The sequence below is a fragment of the Rutilus rutilus genome (assembly GCF_951802725.1).
Source record: "Rutilus rutilus genome assembly, chromosome: 7".
Lineage (NCBI taxonomy): Eukaryota > Metazoa > Chordata > Actinopteri > Cypriniformes > Leuciscidae > Rutilus > Rutilus rutilus.
The window spans coordinates 23018487-23040864 of NC_140221.1; the positions used below are offsets into that span (position 1 = coordinate 23018487).

General features: G+C 38.8%; 1 protein-coding gene across 2 annotated transcripts in view; it reads left to right on the forward strand.

The window, feature by feature from the left end:
* The window catches only part of pdzd2 (PDZ domain containing 2), a 63311-nt gene extending 41768 nt beyond the window's left edge, over positions 1 to 21543 (forward strand). For both annotated transcript variants that reach the window (XM_084414318.1, XM_084414319.1), the window contains exons 7-24: positions 1185 to 1333; positions 2109 to 2228; positions 2491 to 2605; positions 2754 to 2827; positions 3015 to 3231; positions 4212 to 4329; positions 5829 to 5961; positions 7552 to 7624; positions 8229 to 8332; positions 8825 to 8999; positions 9095 to 9957; positions 11585 to 11729; positions 13855 to 16639; positions 16990 to 17107; positions 17428 to 17529; positions 18579 to 18852; positions 19005 to 19139; positions 20189 to 21543. In XM_084414318.1, the coding sequence (XP_084270444.1) occupies positions 1185 to 1333; positions 2109 to 2228; positions 2491 to 2605; positions 2754 to 2827; positions 3015 to 3231; positions 4212 to 4329; positions 5829 to 5961; positions 7552 to 7624; positions 8229 to 8332; positions 8825 to 8999; positions 9095 to 9957; positions 11585 to 11729; positions 13855 to 16639; positions 16990 to 17107; positions 17428 to 17529; positions 18579 to 18852; positions 19005 to 19139; positions 20189 to 20355 (5867 nt within the window). In that variant the 3' untranslated portion in view covers positions 20356 to 21543. The remainder of the gene's footprint in view (positions 1 to 1184; positions 1334 to 2108; positions 2229 to 2490; positions 2606 to 2753; positions 2828 to 3014; positions 3232 to 4211; positions 4330 to 5828; positions 5962 to 7551; positions 7625 to 8228; positions 8333 to 8824; positions 9000 to 9094; positions 9958 to 11584; positions 11730 to 13854; positions 16640 to 16989; positions 17108 to 17427; positions 17530 to 18578; positions 18853 to 19004; positions 19140 to 20188) is intronic.
* Positions 21544 to 22378: the final 835 nt, after the last annotated feature.

Consider the following 22378-nt stretch of genomic DNA (forward strand, 5'->3'; position numbering starts at 1 on the left):
TGTGCTGAGCATGAAAACTTTGTAATGAGATTAAACTGTATTGGATTATGGCCAAGGGTGGATCCACCAATTCTAATTTCTTTATGATAGATTAGGGGTGGGCGATCTTCCCAATTTTGAGATGTACTATCGAGAATATCCAGACTGGAATAAGCCTATGGATTTATCTATTTGCACAATTTAAAACACAGTATTGCCTTAAACAGTCAGTTGTCAAAATAGTCATTAAACACTTCCCTTTAAAACACTGCATAGTCTTCACCCTATGAATTAAATATACATTGATTCTTATTAAAACTGCTAAAGTTATTCAGTCAGTTATAACATTAATGACACAGCAGCAGGTATTTGCATTAGGCTTTAAGACCGAATGCATGGATCTAATGTAATGACACCCATCTGATTTCTTTCCCAACTGTTTATTCACTTAAGACACAACTGGCTGTCTTTATATAAATACTCACCAAGACAGACATTTTGGCACATTTTTGTTTTTATTTGACAGTTTAGGTGCGCGTCTAAAACCCCAGGTATGCTTTGCTCATCCACGTTCCGCTCCGTCACACAGAAATCGCAGTTTAATGCGCTTTTAATAACTCTTTTTAAAATAAAGCATGTCCCGCAGTAGACTGCATCTTACAACAGTCCCGTTACATAATTTGACTGGTTTGTAAGTTAAGTTTAAGGAGGGGCGAAAGCACACCATTTTAAAGGAAAGGAAGAGCATGTGGCACAATGATCATTTTATCTTAATTATCAAGCTTTAATAATCGTTGGAAGCCGAAATTCACGGCACAGCCCTACAGCTGTTGACATGTTGAAAGACACATGATATAATTTGGCTAGTCAGCACAGACATCTAGTACGCAGATCATAGCTGCAGTTTAACATTATTACGAGGACATAAAAGGTCACAATCTCTATGATTCGCTTGAAAAGTAGTTTGTGGACATCTTTAAAATCGATCACGATATAAAATCGTCAAATCGCCCACCACTATGATAGATAGATTCTGGGACCAGATCAGGTTTTACAGAAATTGTTCACATAGATTTTTTTAAATTATGCTTGTTAATCAGCAGAGACATTCAGACATGGAGAAATCAGTTTCTCCCACTGTGAATATAAATGACTGAATTAAGTGTTTACATTTCAAGTTAATGTCTTGATGTCGTTATGTTTAGGTGGAGGGAGCCGCCTGGAGTCTGTCGGCGAAGATGATGAGCTTATCGTGGAAAATGGTGATACAGGAAGTGACGTGGCAGAAAAGCCAGCGCGAGGAGGACGCAAACATTCCCTCCCACAGCAGCTGGATACAGTTGGAATCCGACAGGTAGCTGAAGCATTCAGCTGGTTCTTTTTGATTTATTGCCTTATTCAAACCGTTATTCTTGGAATCTTGGAATGCCTCACAGTCTACGGTACATGGTTCCAGTTCCATGTTCTGTGATGCCCCAAAACTAAAATGATTATGTTGCATGGCCACTTCAAATACAGCTCATCCAGTCTTTACATGTGGGTGGAAGGTTTCCCTTAGCTGTGCTAATTACAATGCTTGTCAAAAGTAAATTGAAAGATGTGTGAATAGTTTAAACCTTACGTCAGAGCTTAATGTTTTGTTATATTGGAACTATGTAGTCTCGTCCTTTACACAAGTGAAGGGACAATGTACATTTTTATTTTTCATTTTTCAAGGGGGGAACCAAGGGACAACAGTCAAATATACAATTTAGCGTTATTATTGAAAAGTGTGTGTGTGTGTGTGTGTATAATAATTCACAGAATGCCTCTCTTGACCAATCAGAATAAAGTATTCCATAGAGCCCTGTAATAAACCTAAATATAGTATAGTTTATCTAATATAATAGTCTCAGTTTGTTTGTTTTTCTTTACAATAACATTAGCACAATAGCATTTACATTTACATTCTCTTAGCTGTTGCTTTTATCCAAAGTGACTTACAAATGAGGAAGAACCTTAACAAAGCATTTCATAGGTACGGATTAATGGCGGTAGCTGCTTATTTTCTCACAGTTAAACACAATAAAAATAAAGCTTATTTTATCATCTCATTGTTTATTCATAACCTCTTTTATCATCCTCTTCAGGAATATCAAATCGTGAAGAAATCGGCCCGTTCCCTGAGCACTGTTCAAGTGGAGTCTCCATGGCGACTGGCACAGCCATCCATAATCTCCAACATTGTCCTGATGAAAGGACAGGGCAAGGTGAGGGAGGCCCTGCACCCAGGACAACACATGCAGTCACCATGAGGGTTCACATATGTAGCATTTTACATATAAACTGCTTTGATCCTGTTGGTCTTTATTTATTTAGGGGTGATTCACTCTGTGATTTGAATTGTAATGAACGGGATATTGAGGTGGACAATGAAACCTCTGTGCAAGGACCATTTCATTTACCAGATACGTCACCACCTGTACTATTGTAAATCCAGACTCATCGAGATGTGTCTTTGAATGTGTCTAGGGTCTCGGCTTCAGTATTGTCGGTGGGCAGGATTCAGCCCGGGGGAGGATGGGTATATTCGTCAAGACCATTTTCCCCAATGGAGCAGCTGCAGCAGACGGGAGGCTGAAAGAAGGTAGACGGACACTCCTGATCATGAAACAGTAGCTCTAAGGCACTTGATTGTCATCAAAGCAGGTGGAACTCAGGTGCCATGTGGTTATGGCATGAGGATTTTCGTTTTTCGTTTTTTTGCTGGTGACATTTCTTTCTCCACTTTTCAGGTGATGAGATATTGGAGGTCAATGGAGAGTCTCTCCAAGGCCTCACGCACCAGCAGGCCATTCAGACTTTCAAGGTAAACTGCTCAGTCATCCTCAGAAACACCTGTAGCAGTGCATGAATCCTCAGAGAAGAATTATCTCCAGACTGTTAATCTCAGGCCCATTTCTTTGAATCGTTTTACCGTCATTGGAAAAAGGAAATTCCTAGGATTTCTGGATTTCCCATCCAGCATTAATGGATGGCTTTTTCCTCCTTTTCAGCAACTGAAGAAGGGGGTAGTTACCCTGACGGTGAGGACCCGTCTGAGAAGCCCCAGTCTTACACCCTGTCCCACGCCAACCCTGCTCAGCAGATCCAGCTCTCCAAACTCAAATGCCAGTGGTGGGACTCCAGTCCCTACTAGCTTTGAAGAGGGGGACTCTCGTAGGGGTCCTGGTCCCAAGGATCGCATTATCATGGAGGTTACATTAAACAAAGGTACAATCATGTCTTTTTGATAAAAACAAATGCAGTGAGTTGCAGTTTCAAAAGTTTTTTCTGGAAAGAATATAATACTTTTTTTCAACAAACTATTTTCAACACTGATGATAAATGTTTCTTGAGCACCAAATTATCATATTAGAATTATTTCTGAAGGATCATGTGACACTGAAGACTGAAGTAATGATGCTGAAAATTCAGATTTGAATTAAAACATGTATGAAATTAAATGACATTAAATGAAATTTTATTGAAATATGAATGAAATGAAAATAGAAAACAGTTATTGCCAATTTTCTTAAATGCAGCCTCCTTTTCAAAAACATAAAAAAATCTTACTGACCCCAGACTCTAGACTGGTAGTGTGTATAACATTTTTGTAAATTTTGTATTTTTACATTTTATTTATCTTGAGAAGAAAACATTGAAGCTGATAGGAAAAAGGTCTTGCAATACTCCTTGCCTTTTGAAATTGACACTTTTTTTATTCCAAGAAAATGGAATTATTTTTAAATTATTTTTATTAGAACAGACACGCACCTGTGCATCAGTATGAATGCGTGTATAAGTCAAGGGCTCATAATGTGTCCAAATAAACCGTCCTGCCAAAAAACTCTTATTCTTGGATCATCATGCTAATAAATAGACCCTCCAAGCGTCTTTCTCATTATTTTAGTTCTGTTAACTTATTCAGTTCAGGGACACCACATATTTCTCTGACATGAATTATATTTGCAGTTTGTAGGCAAATATAAGTCTTTTAAATTAAAGACACTGGGCTTGATTTCCTTTAGGTTCAGTGGGTAACTTTACATCAGCAGTTTTTGGATCTATCTTAGAAACCATTAACACTTTCCCACCTGTTATGTCAAAATGTCTATAATAATTTTTAACTAGGATAAACGATAGAAATAAGACTCAGAAATCCTGCATGAAGTGAACTAAAGAATTTAGCCATGTTGTTTTGTGTGTTTTAGAGCCAGGTGTGGGGCTGGGTATCGGTGCCTGCTGTCTAACACTGGAAAACAGTGCTCCTGGGATCTACATCCACAGCTTGGCGCCAGGTTCTGTTGCCAAAATGGATAGCAGACTCAGGTAGTCTTTTGGTTATATATCGTTCAGTTCCCACCCAAATCCAAGTCTCATGTACATGTGCTCAGTGGTCAAATTAAAATACATAATATCGTATTAAAGTCTCAGTTTGTCAATGTTTAACTGTGGTTAATCAGTGGAAAAATTGGCTCGGAAAGAAAATGTGCCTTTTTAGTTCAGGTACTTTTCTAAGAAAAAAATAATACATTTCTAAGAAAAAATTATAAAAAGACTCCTCCATGGCTAATGCAGTGACATGTCCTAAACTTTCCATGTAGTTAAAAGAGTGATTGGTGCTGGTTTGTCTGAGTTAGCAGACACTGGACCCCTTTGAGCAATCATCTTAAATTCTTAACTTACAGTTAATTAAGGAAGGGAGCGGCAGGAATGAGACCCCACTAGGGAAAACAATCGCACAGATCTTCATTTTCCCTACAGAGCCCACGATGTGCCTGTACACGTGTTTGCAGCAGATTCTTTTTTCTAATGTGTAAAACATCCAATAATCCTCATTTGGACTTTTGTTGTCTGCATGTTTGTTTGTGATTCGCTAGAGTTTGTGTGTGTGTGTGTGTGCGCTCACTCCTGTTTAGATGAAACACCTCACAGACTGAAAAAGAATGTGCAATGAGAGCCAGAAACCCATGAATGGGGGTCTTTATGGCAAGAGATTGTGGTCTTGAATGTTGGATCTAGTTGTGAAAGTGGTTGCAGCTGTCTGAAGGGAAAGATAAGGCTGTAATACACTTTCAGACATGTCTATTTTTACAACAAATGCAATTGGGTTGACACTTAAAATACCTTTTGACTGCATACATCAACAGTAATCTCTGTTATCATATGGTGTATATTATACTCTCTCACTCAATGGTCTAGGAACTAAATATGTTTTGGATGTGATTATTGAATATAAACCTAATAAATCTCTTAAATCATATGGATTGAGATGGCTAAAAATACCTAGGGTTCACTCCAAACATGGTGAGACAGCGTTAAGTTATTATGCCACCCACAGCTGGAATCAGCTTTCAGAAAATATCAGATGTTCCCCTGCGGTGTTTTCAATCCAGACTGATGTTAAATTAGCCAATTTAGGTTGGTAAGAGTTCATTAATGTTTTTAAAAGAAGTATTTTATGCTCACCAAGGCTGCATTTATTTGATCAAAAATACAGTAAAAACAGTAATATTGTGAAATATTATTACAATTTAAACCAACCGCTTTCTATTTTAATCTATTTTAAAATATAATTTATTCCTGAGTTTTAAGCCTCATTATCCCAGTCTTCAGTGTCACATGATCCTTCAGAAATCATTCTAATTTGATGATTTGGTGCTTAAGAAACATTTCTTATTATTATCAATGTTGAAAACAGTTGTGCTGCTTAATATTTTAGTGGAAATCCTTTTCCCTATGGAAAATACTGTTTTGGGGAATACTGTTTTTTTTTTTTTTTATCCAATCCTTGATTATAATGGCTAATTTGTGTATTTGTGTATCAGTCGAGGAGACCAGCTTCTGGAGGTGGATTCTGTGAGCCTGAGACACGCTGCGTTGAGTGAAGCCTATGCTATCCTGAGTGAATGTGGACCCGGCCCGGTCAGCCTCATCATCAGCCGACATCCAAACCCCAAAGTAAGAAACAAACACAGACACATATGTGGAGCCCCACCAATGGTATCTTATTAAGCATCAATATAGAAATTGCTGTATTTATAAACCATCATCTCATTAACAACTGAGATTGCAAAACCACTGTAGTTAATAGTTTAGTTCAGAGGGTGCAACTTCATTAGGATCAATGCTCAATGAAAAACAACATTTAAATAAATATCTTATATCCATAGAAATATTAATAAAGAAAAAAAAACAGAGGTTTTCAGAACCTGGTTTAATTTATGAATAAATACACCTCAAACATCAGTTTGGCGATGTGGTCACATACCTTCAGTCACAAGGGCCTCTTCCTCTGCCAGACTGCTGCAAGTGGAAATCAAAAGCACCATACACCTGTTAAGCTGTAATATGCTCCTAGTATGAATCATTGAAGCCCGACAAAAAGTAAACAACATTCCTCTCCCCCTTCTGCTAGTGCGACTTGGTTTTCATCCACCTAATGAATCAAGATGTTGAGAAAAGTGCTCGGGGGTGGAGTACAGCGGGAGATTTTGGTGGTTAGAATATGCTGACTGTTCACTCGACCTGATAAATGAGAGTCAGTGTGAGCGGAGCAGTGTTAGGACTAGCTTAACACATATTGTGTGTTACACGAGGTTAGAAGCCTTTCTCACAAAGGTCATTAATTACTTACCTCTGACATGTTTTATACATCTTTTAAGTATCTGTCTGCATGTAACCTGTATGTACAGATGGGTTTTATGATTGCAGTTTATATATATATATATATATATATATATATATATATATATATATCTTCCTGTAAAATGTAGAGGCCCATGACTGATCCAGATGAGCTGTAAAAGTGCTCCTTGGGTTGATTTGTTGTCAAATACAACCAGGTTTTTAAGCCTGTTTTTGCAATACAGTGGCGTGAAGTGTCTGTTTTTTTGCACTCAAGATGTGATGCGTTTCTTTTTACTATGTTACATTTTAGCGGTTTTGTTGAATTGAGAAAGACTTGTATTGAAGTCAACAATAAAAGTCAACTGAAATAGATCTGGCAAAACCTGATCTCATCTCGAGTCAGTTAGGCCTTTTCTAGCAGAGTTGTATATAGGCAAATAGGGATCTTCTTTAAGCAGAGTGCTTAAAAGTGTAGTATCAAAACATCTAGGCTAAATGGTTTACATTATTTAACTGTAATCCATATTCTTTAATGTGAAATGCCAGAAACGGTATCATAAATTTCTCGATGTGTGTTTTTTTTTTTTTATGTCTGAATTTATAATAATTTGTTTTTCTATTATTTTTTTAAGAGTCTACATTGATAGTCATGTCCATGCCAACATTACCTTACAAAGTATGGTTACAATTAATAAATTTAGTTTAATAAAGCAGAATTATGAAGCAGATTTAGGCAGTTTGTATTGCTTAAATCACAGTGCCGCCTGGTGGTCAGAAATTGTATTTTGTCATTTGCCTCATTTTAAGGTAAATATCAGATCAAGACATTATATTTTATATTTAATCAAGACTTAAGATCAGGATATAGCAATGTTTTTGCATGGTCCATGAGATTCAATGGCTCTCATCTCTCACCCTCAGGTGTCTGAACAGGAGATGGATGAAGTGATCACTCGCTCCACGCACCGAGATAGTCATTCTTCCCACACACTTGGTAAAGTGCCTTTGTCCTGGTCTGACTGCAGCCACTTTTGATTGTGCTTCTCAGGGCTTTAAAAGCCACATGCTTTAGTTTATAGCTTAAACTTGCACTTTGAAACCTACTTCAAAGTTTGCGTTCTTAGGCCACCAAAACGCCACTGTCGTGTAAATAAACGTCCAGAACGCATTAAAACTCTTTTGTTTTCAGTGGAAAACGGTGTCGTGTAAATGGCCCCTAAGTTAATAACTAATGATTTTTAGCTAAACATTGACTTTCTTCTAGAGCTGCTGTACAGCCAAAACAATCTTTGTTGCATTTATTTTCTATTATAACTGTTAAGCTGCTTTGAAACAATCTGTATTGTAAATAACGCTATATAAATTAAGGTGACTTGACTTGATTTTTAGTTAAAAAATAACTAGTCAAATTCTGAAAAGCTCGGTTTTGGCTTTGATTTATGAAATTCTGTACTTCATATTAAGTTTCCAAATATTTGTTTTGAAATTCTGATTAAGTTGTAGTCTCTGATTAGTAACTGGAAAACAGTGATTTGTACCACAGCAAGTTTCCAAGTTGAAGAAGTACAATACATTTTTCTTTGTGCTCTCTTTGGCAGGTCTGCCGTCCAAGAGTCCATCTCCCACGGTTAAAGTCAAGCAGGGAGAGGGTAATCCTGCTCTCAGCTGGACCATGAAGAGATTCCTAGAGCCAGCCAGCAGGGTAAACTAGAAGCTTTAGTCTACAGAGGACCTAACTTGTCAGAGATAATAGACTTGGAGTTTATCCAAATCCATAAAACTTTTCTTTATTTACTTGAAATTTGATGAAAATGTGTTTTGTGTTATATAACAAAATACCAAACCACATGGCATTTATTTTAAAGAAATATGACAAAAATACTCTTCAAGTAAAACATTCCACAAAAACACATTTCTTGCTAGATTTCAAATGACAAAGCAAGATGCGTTCAAAATTAAGACCACTGAGATGCTTCTTTTTACATCCACCTAAAAATCACCTTGTGTTGATAATTAAAAATGGCTCAGAAGTTACTTCTGAGAAAAGCATTTTATATCTAATGCAGTGGCATTCAGACATTTTTAAGTTTGATTTAAGCGTCCGAATACTTTTTTGGGGCCATTGATTGCACACTTCTAAATGTTGTTGATCTTCAGAAAGATTTGATTTTATGACTTCATCTGACCCCGACAGCAAGGCTCATTGAGTTCAGAGGCAGAGCTCTCTCAGTATTTCTCAGTTCAGGATGTACCCAGCCAATCTTCCCTCTCTGAGACCATGGCGATGGGATCCAGTGATGACGACATGCTGCACTGCAGCAGGAGCTGTATTACGTCCATGGAGGAATCAGCAGCACCTCAGTCGAATGGTAACGCCACTGAATCTAAAGTGTCATGCTGATAAAAAGATCAGTCACAGTTTGTCACTAAAACAGTGTGTTTTTCTGTCCTCTTATCATAACAGTCTTTCGGGATGGTTCCACTAGAGGTTCAGATAGTAGTCCCACTACCCCAGAATGTTGTAAAGCTTCTGGCAGGGCTGGTCGCACCGTAGACACGGCCCAACAGGCCAGCGTGGGAAGCAGCCCGAGTTCTGTACGTAGCCCACTTCTCCGTCAGCGCCGGGTCATCTGCTATGAGGATGATCCCAGTGACGACGAGACCGGCCTTGAAGACGACAGTGGCCCCTTCCGTCGCCGTCTCCGTGGGGTCTCAGAGGCCGGCCACCATCACCACCAGGAGGACGACTCTGGTATTGTCATAGCCACATCATCTCTTGAAGTCGATGATGAAAGCCAGGATAGCAGCGAGAGCCACAGACAGATCGGCAGCGAGCCAGCCACTCCGATCTACGGCAGCTCGCTTGAATCTGAAGAAGGACCTAGCGGCCCTCCTGGTGCCGAATCTCCCTTCATGCCCATTCGCTGTGTGGAGGCAGCCGGAGGAACAAACCTGGGCATCAAGAAAGAGCCCCATCGAGAAGGGCTGGAGGTTAAACGCTCACCCAAGCTGGAGCACAAAGCCGTGACTCGTGTCAAGAGCATGATGAGCATTGAGTGCCCCAGCCCTCCACAAAAGGCCAAGGGTGAAGAACCACCTTTACTCCCAGCAACCCCTGTCCAGGTTACACAGAATAGCACACGGCCGCCATGCAGGATGCTGCACTGCAAGAAGGGTGAATCCAGCGAGCTAGCAGGGGTCTGCACCATTGAGACAATAGTGCTCCAGCGTGGTGAGACCGAGTCTTTTGGTCTGGATCTGGAGATTAAGTCCACTCCACTCAAGGTGCTGATCACAGGGCTGAGACCGGGAGGTGTTGCGGAAAGGGTAGGTTGGAAATTGTGATGTTTTGATTGATTGTGATGCTTTTTAACATTCAACAGATGCTGCATCCAAGAAAGACACTTTTTAAAAGAAAAATGCCAATTTACCATTGAAATGATCACATCATTTTGGAAAGTAAATAGCATTCATTTGTTTTTAATAGTTTATTATTCAATATAACCAGTAAAGGTTGATTTTTGAAAATGGCCTTTCATGTAGTGTGTAACATAGCTCTAAGTGAATGAAAACATCCTGCAAAGTTTCAAATCTGAAAGTGCACCGTATATAAACTTATTGGGCCCTATCTTGCACCCAGCGCAATTGACTTTGTACACGACGCATGTATCATTCCTATTTTGCACCCGCGCAAAGCGGACTTTTCCCTCCACAGATTCACGTCGGTTAACTAAGAAATACACTTGCGCTCCCCGGGGCGGTTCAGCAATTGCGCCACTGACCGAAAAAAAAACAGTTTAAAGTCAGTGGCGCGTTGCGCATGTTATTCATATGCTATTTTAAGGGCGCATGCTTGGCCATAATCAATGTAGCGTGTGCACAACACGCATACACTTTGATTCTCTCATCTACACACAGACGCAGCAGTTATTTTTGCAAATCATACATTATTACGATAGATAGATAGATAGATAGATAGATAGATAGATAGACATTTTATTATAAAAGCATACATCTAGCTTACACATTTACCCAAATTATCATACGCCTGTTTAACCGAAGTTAATTTGGGTGTGTTTCTCCATCCCCAACGTCCCTGACGAGAACGTCGGTCTCCTCGGCCTTGAACCGGTCCTGTCGTGCGCCTGGCAAATCCGCCGTTATAATAGGAATCCGCTTTGAACAAGCGCGCCTGCTCTTAAAGGGAATGTGAGATGTCGCTCTGATTGGTTTATTTCACGTTACGCCCAAACCACACCTATGAATAATGAAGCTACTTCAGACCAACCCATTTTAGATTTGCGCCAGGCACAAGAGTCATTTATCCCGCCGGGAAAATAGCAACAGCGCCAAGACCCGCCCACAAAGTTACTTGCGCTTTGCCACTTGCGTTTCAGATCGTTAAAATAGGGCCATTGTCTTTCAAAAGTAAGAGTCGACTCTTGAGTTTTTCAAACGAGTCATAAGCCGTTTCGTTGTGACGTTAACTGGCTAGCTCACGTTATCACTGTCTTACTGAAATACTTCTGCTAATCAGTTGTGGACCACTATTACCTGTACACGGTAGGCCAATCACAACAGACTGAGCTGTCTGGCCAATCAGAGCAGAGTAGCTCGCGGAAAGGAGGGATTTAGAGAGATTGATTCATCTCACAAGTCATTTGAGAATCATTGAAAATGTGATTATGTGCAAATGTATATTATGAGGAAATTAAACAGTTTTTTTAATTTTTTACCTTTGATGCATGTAAACATGTTGTAGGAGACTCCACAACAACATTAGGAAACTTTAAAATAGCATAATAGGGCCCTTTAAATGCTTTACAACTCCCATACCTACTGTTTACATGATACTTGGTGCCAGGCAGGTGTCCAAATGCACACAGCTGTTTGTGCTTGAAGCTTAAATCTGATGAATGTATTTCACCCATTTCTTTCCTATCTATTCCTTCAGGAAGCCTCAGGGAAGATGAGTGTTGGTGATGAGATTGTAACAATTGGTGACACCCCTGTGTGTACATCCACCTATCAGGAGATCTGTGACCTCATGCACAACCTGCCAATCACATTGAACTTAGAGATTAAGAAGCCAGTCTCAGGTGAGTTGCCAGCGTATCTATTGCTTCTTGAAGTCAACTGATGATAAGTCGATTATAGCTTTGGTGATTTTTTTTAAATGTATGTCTGCTCATTTAAATTTTCCAAAAGAAGGGTGATCCCTTCAAATGGATAGTTTACCCCAAAATGAAAACTCTCATCATTCACTCACCCTTATGTTGTCCCAAACCCACATGATTTTCTTTTTTTAGTGGAACACACAAGGAGAAATTTTTCCATGCAGTTACAATGAATGGCGACTGACGTTTAAATCTTAAAAAGAACACAAATTAACCATAACAGCACCATAAAACTGGTCCAATATGATTACTCTCACAAATAATAGTGCACAGGTTGTATGGACTGCTTTTATGGTGCTTTTGCATCCTTGTTGACTCTGTTCTTTGTAATTGAATATAAATTAGTCTTCAAAAATTCTTCTTTTTTTGTTCTGTGGAAAAAAAGAAAGTCATAAGGGGTTTGAATCAGCACGAGGAATTTCATTTTTTAATAAACATCTCCTTAAAACATAACTTTTATGTACTCACGAGCTATTTTCCCTAATCTGATCAAACATCTTCTGTACACTACATTGGCAAAATATACTCACACAGGTCCCAATTTACATAACCAATCTAAAAATCAACATATGATTTTGCTATCATCAAGAATAGTAGTCAGTTATGTGTTATAGTGTCATAAAGCTCTAGATGGCTTGTTAAAATATTGTCCATATCCCCTCCTCCCTTGCTGCAGACTATGGTGCTATAGCAGAATCAAAGCTGATTCCTAAACAATATATCTCAATTTAGCTGGATAAACAGGTCTTGTATATCCTTCACAAAAGACCATTAGGACAGGTAGATTTGCCTCTGCCATAAAGAGATCAGTCTGTCTTTTCCCATGCTGCTTTAAAGAGATAGGAGTGCTACAGTCCTCCCCTTTCTGGCAGTACCCTTCTCCAGCTCAAAGGGAACTGCAGGCTGCTGGCTATTTGTCAATGGTGACTATTGATTACTTTACTACCGTAGCCACTGTAGATGTGTAGAGTAACAGCGCTAATGCTTTCTAGAGGCTGTTAGTCAATTAGTATCTAGATTTGGTGTTATTGCTCTGACTGACACATTGAAATTTTATTCACATTTAATTTTGGTCAAAATATTTCCTACTCTTACTACTTTTGAATCTCATTATGCAGAGCAATAGCCTCAAGGAACAAGTGAAATATAGTAAATTAATGTCATGCGTCTGTCATTGTCTGTCTAAACCTGCCGTCATCTCATGTTTATATATGATTGATCATGTTCATCATATACAGCATATGCTCATATACATTTATGTAAGCATGAGCATTTATCAGTTGTGTGTGTTATATTTAGAATAACATACACATGTTGAGTGCACTATAAGGTCTATGTTTTTCAGGTATGTCCAGTGAAATACCTTTTGAATGCATGAAATATTTCAGGAAATTGTGAATGGAATATTCAGAGGTGTCTGCTTCAGGTAAAACTTAATAAAGTCTTAGGAAATGTGCCTCCAGGATGCCAGTGTTACATCATTGGAAACATTTTTAAAAAATTCTCTGCAGATTGTCTTTGTATCCCATCAATCCCTGGGTATGTTCAGAGTGAGACTCACCTTTTTTCTCAGAGAAATTATTTCATAGTAGTCCAAAGTTTTCCACAGGGTTTGCTGAACAGTACTAATGAACAATAGAATCAGAACAAGTTTTGAATCTGTGAAATATCAGACTATGGAATGAATTGCAAGGAAATTGCTATGCTTTTCTTTTAATGTAATTATGCACGCATATTTTAAGGAGACTGGAAAAGGGTTAGTATGAATATTTTCCAGTGGAATGTTGATTTATAAAACAGGCAATTTGTAGCTTGTCTTTCAGACCTCTGTGGTGCACTTATATGGTAGGACTTATCTTGATGTAGAGTCATATCCAGTTATTCTCTTTTACTGTTATGCCAAGGTTTTTAACCGCGTATTATTGATTTGAAGTTGGAATTGTCATATGTGATGACCAGTGTTGATTAACTGACCTGTACATTTGTAGTAATTGAATATATAATATTGTAATGTCTAACCATGTTGTATTTTTGTCCACATTTGCAGCTGTAGATCGACTTTCTAGCTTGATTATGTCCTCTGGCTGCGAGGGCTCATCAAAATTGGAGGCACCTAGACCTCCTCCAGAGGAAAGGAATCATATGGACAAAACTTCAGTTGTGGCTCAAGAAAATCCATCATCAGAAACAAATGCAAAACCGGCATTAGCAATCCACAACAACAGCATGCCTGTCACTAATATTGATGATGTAATAGCTGAACTGAACTCATCAGAAAGCCAAGAAAAAGACCAAAATGTAGTGGGTTATACAGACACAATTGCAACAGAAGAGTGCAGTAAAGTAGATGACAGAGAGACTGCAGCGTCATCACAACCAAACCTTCTGGATTTCTCTGCACTAGATGTGGGGAACAACGCTTGCCATTTTCCTGTAGGAAAGACATTTTTAAATAGTTACTCAAGAAACTTTAGTAATTTGGGAGAGGATGTTGTCCCTCTAGAGAAAGACCATGGAGAGAAACCAAGTATGTACAGTCTGGTGGAGGATAGTGACTCTGAGAGCGACTCTGCAGGCAGTGCTGTCAAAATAGAGATGTCTCAAGGTCACTGTGAGGGTCCTCAGGACACTGACTCGGATGAAGAGGAGGTTGAGCTCTGTATCAGCACTGTCAGTCAGCCTGCATTCAGCCAATCAGAGGGCAGTACTCTGCAAGAAAGAAATAGCATTGACAGTAGCCATACTGTTGACAAGACATTTGCTAGTATGGATTGCCACAATTCTCCATCACCCTCAGTGCAAGACAAGGATTCACAAGAGAACAATCATTCACTCCTTAAGTTACCTGACACGCTTTGCCCTCAAGTTTTAGATGATGTTGTTTTAAATGGGGATAGTGGACACGCTCCCACACAACAGGAGGCAATGTGTGCATCTCAGAGAATACTATCAAACTGCAACACTGATGAAAAATGTGAAACCATTTTAAAGCCTGTTCAAATCTGCCAGACACCAGGTGTCACTTGTTCCCCTGTTACTCAACGCAACTGCCACGTCACCCCGAAAAGTCAAGAGAGGACTGCTAAGTTGCTCTCAGATGCATCCCGATTCTCAGAGAAACTTAACACTGAACAAGTGCCACTGAGGTCGACTCTGTCGGAGCCCAAGGCATCAAATTATACCACTGGCAAAACTAGTGAGCAGGTCTCCTCTGCGCTTGCTCCAAAAGACAAGGAGAGAGAGACAGTTCCTCCCATACTTGACTTGAAATCATCCCTCTCCCAGAACCAGAGTAAATCCACCACGTGTTGTGTCAGATCTTTAGGAACAAAAACCCCAAGTGACACTCCTGTCTCGCCCCTGCTGAGAAGTAGACTCAAAGTTGATGATAAAAAGTCAAACACCTCTTCTAAACTCAAGGGTCTAAGTATTAAAAGTAAATCCAAAGACCAAGAACAGGCTGTCACTAGATCGCCCAGGGCCGAAAGTCCAGTACAGAAAAAAGCTCTCAGCTCCCCAAGTCAGTCTCCTAAACTCCACGCCAAAAGAACCACACCAACTGGTAGCCCTAAATTAACAAGACCTTCTGAGAAGATCAGGGTTTCTTCTTGTAAAACTGACAAAAGTCAGCCAACTGTGTCCAGTATCTTGAAGGCAAATCCCATCAACACAACCAAAGAAGAACTCAAGCCTTCCAAGAAGGAACAAGTCTTGGATCTAAAGGAGCAAGTCTTGAAATCGGAGATCACTGTTGTCAGCACTCAAAGAACGTTCATTGAGGTACGACTTTCATCCTCTTCATCGTCTACACCTGTGCTCATGCGCAAGGAAGTCGTGAATGCAAGTCATTTAAGCTTGGCCTCAGTACCAGTTGATCAAATCGACTGGGAGGCATCAAATTCTGACTCCTCTCTTGGAAGTCACACAATCCCATTAGAATCAACCAATACTTCATCTAGTTGTCCACAGCATAGTGGTGCTAATAAGGCAAATGAAACTGCTGAGAAAATGCATTGCAATGGCCAGGAAGAAAGTCTCTTTAGGAGCTCAAATAATAAAGATGCTGCTTCTAGTCTCAAGTCAAACAAATCCAAACTGTACCTAAGGGGACTAGAACGCAGGAGCTGCTCTACAGACACCAGTGGGTCTCTTGACCCAAACCCCTTCTCAGTTCGTCAAAGAATCCAGTCCTTTGAGAATCTGGCCAGCTTTGATCGATCTGTCGTAAGGTGTATAGACATTCCGTTTTATGCTATTAATTCCAAGTCACCTCTAAACCGGAGGTTTTCTGGGTATGCTGGATCTGTTAGCAATCAATCCAGTGACAGTCATTCTTTGAGGAGGAGTTTCAGCTCATGTGTAGACAGTTTGAGCTCAACTCCTTCTCTACCATATCCACAGAATTTGTCTTCTAGTTCCACCAACTCTGAATCCACTCCTTTGAACCAAACCACAGAAGCTGTTATAAAAGAGAAGGTAAGAAATAAGTCCTCTCAGAACCAGGCCACCGTAAACACGCCACCAGTACTGCGCTCCCGCAATGCCCGTGCCCATGGAGGCCTGTCACGCTCCAAATTGAGAGAGATAAGGGCACTGAGCATGCCTGAACTGGACAAGTTGTGTTCTGAGGATTTGACCAGTGACCCTGGAAATGTGATCTTTAAGACGGAGCTGGAAATCCACCCTTGCAGATCCATAGACACAGCACCACACAGCCTGCAGTGCTCATTGATGACCAGGGTGAGCAGTGTTGACACTGGGGCTCTTGGTTCAACCAGTAATGGAGAGCAACATGAAGGCCAGGTCACAGGGTTATCATGTTGGTCTATAAGGTGAGTAAAGACCTGTGCAATTATAATGTGCAATGAAAATAATATGTGTAAAGTTGATAGATGGATTACAATGTTTTACGTGTCCTCAACAAACAAATAGATGTTGTCTAGTTTTGTATTATTTATTTTTCTTATTTTGTTTTTATATTTTTAGTGTCGTGGTTATGCATTTCAGCACATATCATAGTAATTATTTCAGTGTTGTGTTGTATGACACCGTCATTGATTTCTGCATAAATGTTCCTCATAAAAACCACAATCAATATTTTTAACAACCATTAGTGGATAACGTTTAGATACATTCCTGGCTAGGACATTTACAGCTGATATCGGTTTGTCTCCTGTGACAGTTTGAAAGACCTTGAATCTTCTCTTTTGGACCAAAATAAAGTGCAAGATCTTCTGTGTTCCCTCACAACCAAAGTGAATGTGACCAGTCTCATACAGGAAACAAAAACTCTTTCAGAGGTAATTTATCAGGTCTTGAGGCTTCATTTCAGTTTAAAAATAATATAATATTTGAAGGTTTCTTTAAAAGTTTCTTTTTTAGGCACGAGGAAGATTTTGCCTTCAGGTGTAGCTCAAGCAATTACAGAAATGCTTTTGTTTTGGCATATTCATATTTATAAAGCTCACAATTGTTACTTAACTGTCACTTTTTTCTCTTATTTTACTTTATTTTGTCAGTGTATTTTTAGTCATTATTTTTATGGGCCCTATTCATAGCTTCATATATTTCTTTTAATTTCAAAAAGGTTAACCAGTCTTTCATTGATCTTTTTATCTAGGTTAAAGATGACATTTACTTTGTGATCTTAACCAAAGAGCAGGGATCTGGACTGGGTTTCAGCATCGCTGGAGGAGTAGATCTCGAGCAGAAATCTATTACTGTAAGTAAAACCTTTTATTTGTTTAAAAATAATAAATAAATGGAAAATTCAGTAGCCATTTTCAGTAGCATTTTTAATTACATATTAGCCGCTTTCCGACCAAGTAGTTCTAGGAACTTAGTTCTAGGAACTGTCCACTTCTAAACAGTTCTAAGAACTACTCTCCCCCAAACTCGGTTTTGCTGTTTGCGTTCGCACTGGCCAAGCGGCCATAGGAACTGGTAGGAGGGGTAAGGGAGTGACGCAAGCACGGTGACTTTTATTTTGACGGCGCGATGGACCTTTATTTTGGCGGCGCTGAGAACGCCAGAGCAAACAATGCTCGCATTCTCTGTGTTTATTAGTTAGCGATCTGTCTAACAGTACTGTTTAATATCTCATTAGATAGAACTGTTATAGAAAGTAGACAGTATATGAAAAAAGGTTATTAGCCTACATAATCATGTTTGGCTTGGTCCCCTCAAAGTTGCGTTGGATTTCCTCTTCAGCATTTAAGGTTTAGAGACCCATCTATCACTGTTTTCCATGTTTGTATAGTTAGTTTATGGAGTAAATATATAGGCTATAATCTGTGTGTTTACATTCTAGCTGTTTTAAAAATGGCGGGTGCTGGTGTTCCGCGTGCGTTCGGTCAATCAGCGTACACTAACGTCACGGATAGTTCCTATAGTGCTGGTTTAGACCCTACTCTGAAGTAGGACCTAAATTAGTTCCTACAAATGGAGTTCCTAGAACTAAAATCGTTCCTAGTTCCTGCGGTGCGAACACGCCGACATCCGGGTACTTTAGCCAATAGTTCTAGGAACTGTGAAAAGGTTCCTCCGGTCGGAAAGCGGCTATTGTCACCCCCTTGTGGTATTTAAATGAACCAGTAGTATTGTATAGAATCAACTAAGATTATTAAACTAATTCACCGTCTAAACTAAGTTAGACTAATATATATATATATATATATATATATATATATATATATATATATATATATATATATAATTTTATTTTTATTTATTAAATTTATTTATTTTATTTTATTTTTATTTTTTTCACAGGTCCATCGGGTGTTCACTCGAGGGGTGGCAGGTGTGGAAGGTACCATTCACAGAGGAGATAGGGTTTTGTCAATAAACGGGACCAGCTTAAGTGGGATCACACACGGAGAGGCGCTGTCCTGCCTTCATCAGACCAGACTGCCGAGACAAGCATTAGTGATCATCCAGAAAGACAAGAACACTGAGCCAACATCAACTAGACAAGAACTTCCTCTTCAGACTGTCGTCTGTCCTTCTCCTGGCCACAGAGTCAGCATCAGGGAACATAAAACAAGTGAGTGTCTGGAGTCATTATCACTCTCATGGCAAAGATGAACTCGTTGTCAATCACTAACTTGTTGGCTGTGGTTTTGTGAATTATATAATTCAACAATCTCCAGAAAAATAACCTTTTCTGTTCCTAATTGGCTGCTTGGTGTGTTGTAGGTGTGGAAGTGGGGCCAGACGGGGCTTTGAGTGTGGAGTTACAGAAGACCACAGCTGGTCTAGGGTTCAGTCTAGATGGAGGCAAAGCATCTGCCCATGGAGATCGACCTCTCTACATAAAACGCATTTTTTGTGGTGAGTGCTCTACTCAAACATTTAAAGATGTCCACCAGGGGGAGACAGAAGGTGTAATCTGTGCATCACTTAGCCCCAGGGTTTTCAAAGTGGGGGCCGCCAGGGGGGCCGCAGCAAGTTGGGGAAAAAAAAAAATATATATTTTTTTTTTTTTTTTTTTTTTTTATTAAAAAAACTTACAAATATTTGTTAATATGAGTATTGTTATGAAATAGCATGATCATAATTTATTGCATAGCCTATCTGAACATTATACTTTTAATGCTAATCTTTTAGAGATGAACTGATTAATCGGCTGGTGACCGGAATTGGCCGATTTTCAAGTGAAGCTTTGTGTGAAGCTGAGAGTTTCGGCGCCGAGTCTATTTTTGCTGCGCTGCTCACGCTTAATTAAAGTGAAAGCACACTTTTGATGGACAAAATAAATATGACTTCACACAAAAAGTACCTAAAATGCACATAATTTGCATGTATAGTGTGTTTTAACAAGAACTGAAGTAGGCTATGTCAGAAAAGAAAATGAAGACTCAAAAATAATTATAGAAAATGTACCCATTTAAACTTGTTTTTATTAATCAGTTTGGGTAAAAGTGGTGTTTTATAAAAAAAAAATATATAGGCTATATATATATATATATATATATATATATAAATAAATATTTGTGTGTGCTGTAAAGTGGTGAGAAAAAATGAAATCGGAATCGGCTAAAATCTGTATCTGCAGGTCAAACTCAATGACAAATCGGAATCAGCCTAGAAAATTTTAATCGGTGCATCTCTGTAATCTTTCTGATTGGCTGGTATCAAACATGTGGCATCACATAATCTGATGTTCACCTAGATGTTTTATTTATTTATTTCTACAATTGCCGTAGTATTGTCAATGGGTTCAAATAACACATCCTGCAAAAGGGGGCCTTGGCCAGAACCTAGTGGTATTTGGGGGGCCTTGTCATGGAAAAGTTTGTGAACCCCTGACTTAGCCCATCACCGAGCACAATAAATGAAAAGTGGAAAGTTCAGATTGTGTGTTCTCTGTCACCACACAGGAGGAGCTGCTGAGCAGTCCCGGGTCATTGATGTCGGAGATGAACTTTTAGCCATCAACGGCAGGTCTTTGCAAGGCCTTATGCACTATGATGCCTGGAACATCATTAAAACGGTCTCTGAGGGTCCTGTTCAGTTAGTCATCAGAAAACCGCGGACTTCAGTATGACGTTTGATCTGTCTGCAGTCTGCACGTGTTGCACATTTGTGAGATGCCAAACTGTGGCGGACTCTAATTGTACATAGACTTTGCATTGCTTTTATATGTGTTTGATACAGGATCTCTATGATGAAGAATTTGTTGTACATTGATTTTTATACAAACCAAGGCTTCTGCAGATTTGCAGTGGACTTGTGTGGGCTTAAGGTATTTTTAGTATGTCTTTGAACTTTTTATCTCACAAACTTTGTGCTTATGACTTTTTAAAGACATTTAATTGTAAGAATTATGAATTATGTTAATAACTGCATCCCTTATATAATATATTTTGATTCCAATATTGCGAAAATAGTTTTATACTTACAGCTATGATTATATGGTGATAATGCAAACCACTAAAGAGTTTGTTCACTCTGCCTAATCTGATGGAATAAGTCAACATGTATATCACACTCTGTGTGAATCATAAAGTGAGCTTTTGTTTGAATTGGTTTATGACTAAAAAGGTATTTGTGGAATTGTTTTTTTTCCCCCCTTTTGTTTCTCTAAATCAATTACTGATTTATTAATTTATATAGGTGAATGTAAAGGGTGTAATTTGAGTGCTACTAGGAAATAGATTTGCAAAAAATCCAAACAGGTTTCACAAAAACTCCTATCACCCCCATCTGCCAGGCCATTGTACAGAAAAACAGGAAGTCCCTCCTCCCAAAACGCCATTGGTTAAAGCACAAGTTGACGTGGCAAAAGCAGCTGTTTTGACAGAGACTTCACAATAAATACTTGAATTACTAATTCACAAATCTGTTCATTCAGAATACAATCGTATAATGGAAAAACAACACCACATTAGCACACTTTAATTTGACTGAAATACAGATTGTTAACATCATGACATTTCAGGTCTTTTGGTTATGTTTAATCATATTCTTTCAGCTGTGAATATTTTCATGTTAACTCACATCTGAGAATTTCAAAAAAGTTGCCTCTTTGATAACATGTATTAGTGCTGTTATTATATTTTACTTGAATTGTCTGTGTAAATATTGAGGTTCCCACTGATATTATTATAATTTAATTTCACTGAGAATTAAGCACAAGTGTATTAACTAAAGTGTATATGAAAAAAGCAATCATGAATTTTTCTGTTGTCAGACTTTCTGCCCTTGTGAATAAAGACATCAGATATTTTGTAAATATGATATTCATTTTACTCATGCACCATAAATTGCCTGTCAGGGCTACTGATATTATTTTATATGATCCCTTTCATGCATAGTGGTCACTACAGTGGACAACTATTAAAAAAGCATTTTCTTGCAATTGCATGAGTTTTGATGGCATAGGTGCACGTCAACCTCTACATTGAACTCTGGTGCATCATCCTATTCATTGCCACCAAATGGCAAGCCGTTGTGTGTGGTTGTTTTTTTTTGTTTGTTTTTTTTTTCTCTCTCGAAGAGGCTAAGATGGACGAAGATGGCCAATGAACAGAGGTGTCAAAAGTATTCACATTCATTACTCAGGTAGAAGTATAGATACTAGGGTTTAAAAAGACTTCTGTAGAAGTTGAAGTATCAATTCAAGCTTTTTACTCAAGTAAAAGTATAAAAGTACTTGTTTCAAAACTACTTAAAGTATAAAAGTAAAAGTAATGTAAGGAAAACAATGCAATTTTTTCATCTCTCTCTCTCTCTCTCTCTCTCTCTCTCTCTTTTTTTTTAACGACGACAAGCCGAAATGAAAACAAGCCGAAATTAAATAGGAGTAACGAGGCTATTTTTAAAATGTAAGGAGTAGAAAGTACAGATAATTGCGTGAAAACATAAGGAGTAGAAGTAAAAAGTCGTCTGAAAAATAATTACTCCAGTAAAGTATAGATACCCCAAATTTCTACTTAAGTAAGGTAACGAAGTATTTGTACTTCGTTACTTGACACCTCTGCCAATGAAGATGAAGATGGCCAATGGCCAGTCAGAAATGCCAAGTTGCTCCGAAATATCCACCCATTCCTTCTATCCTAGGAGACTCT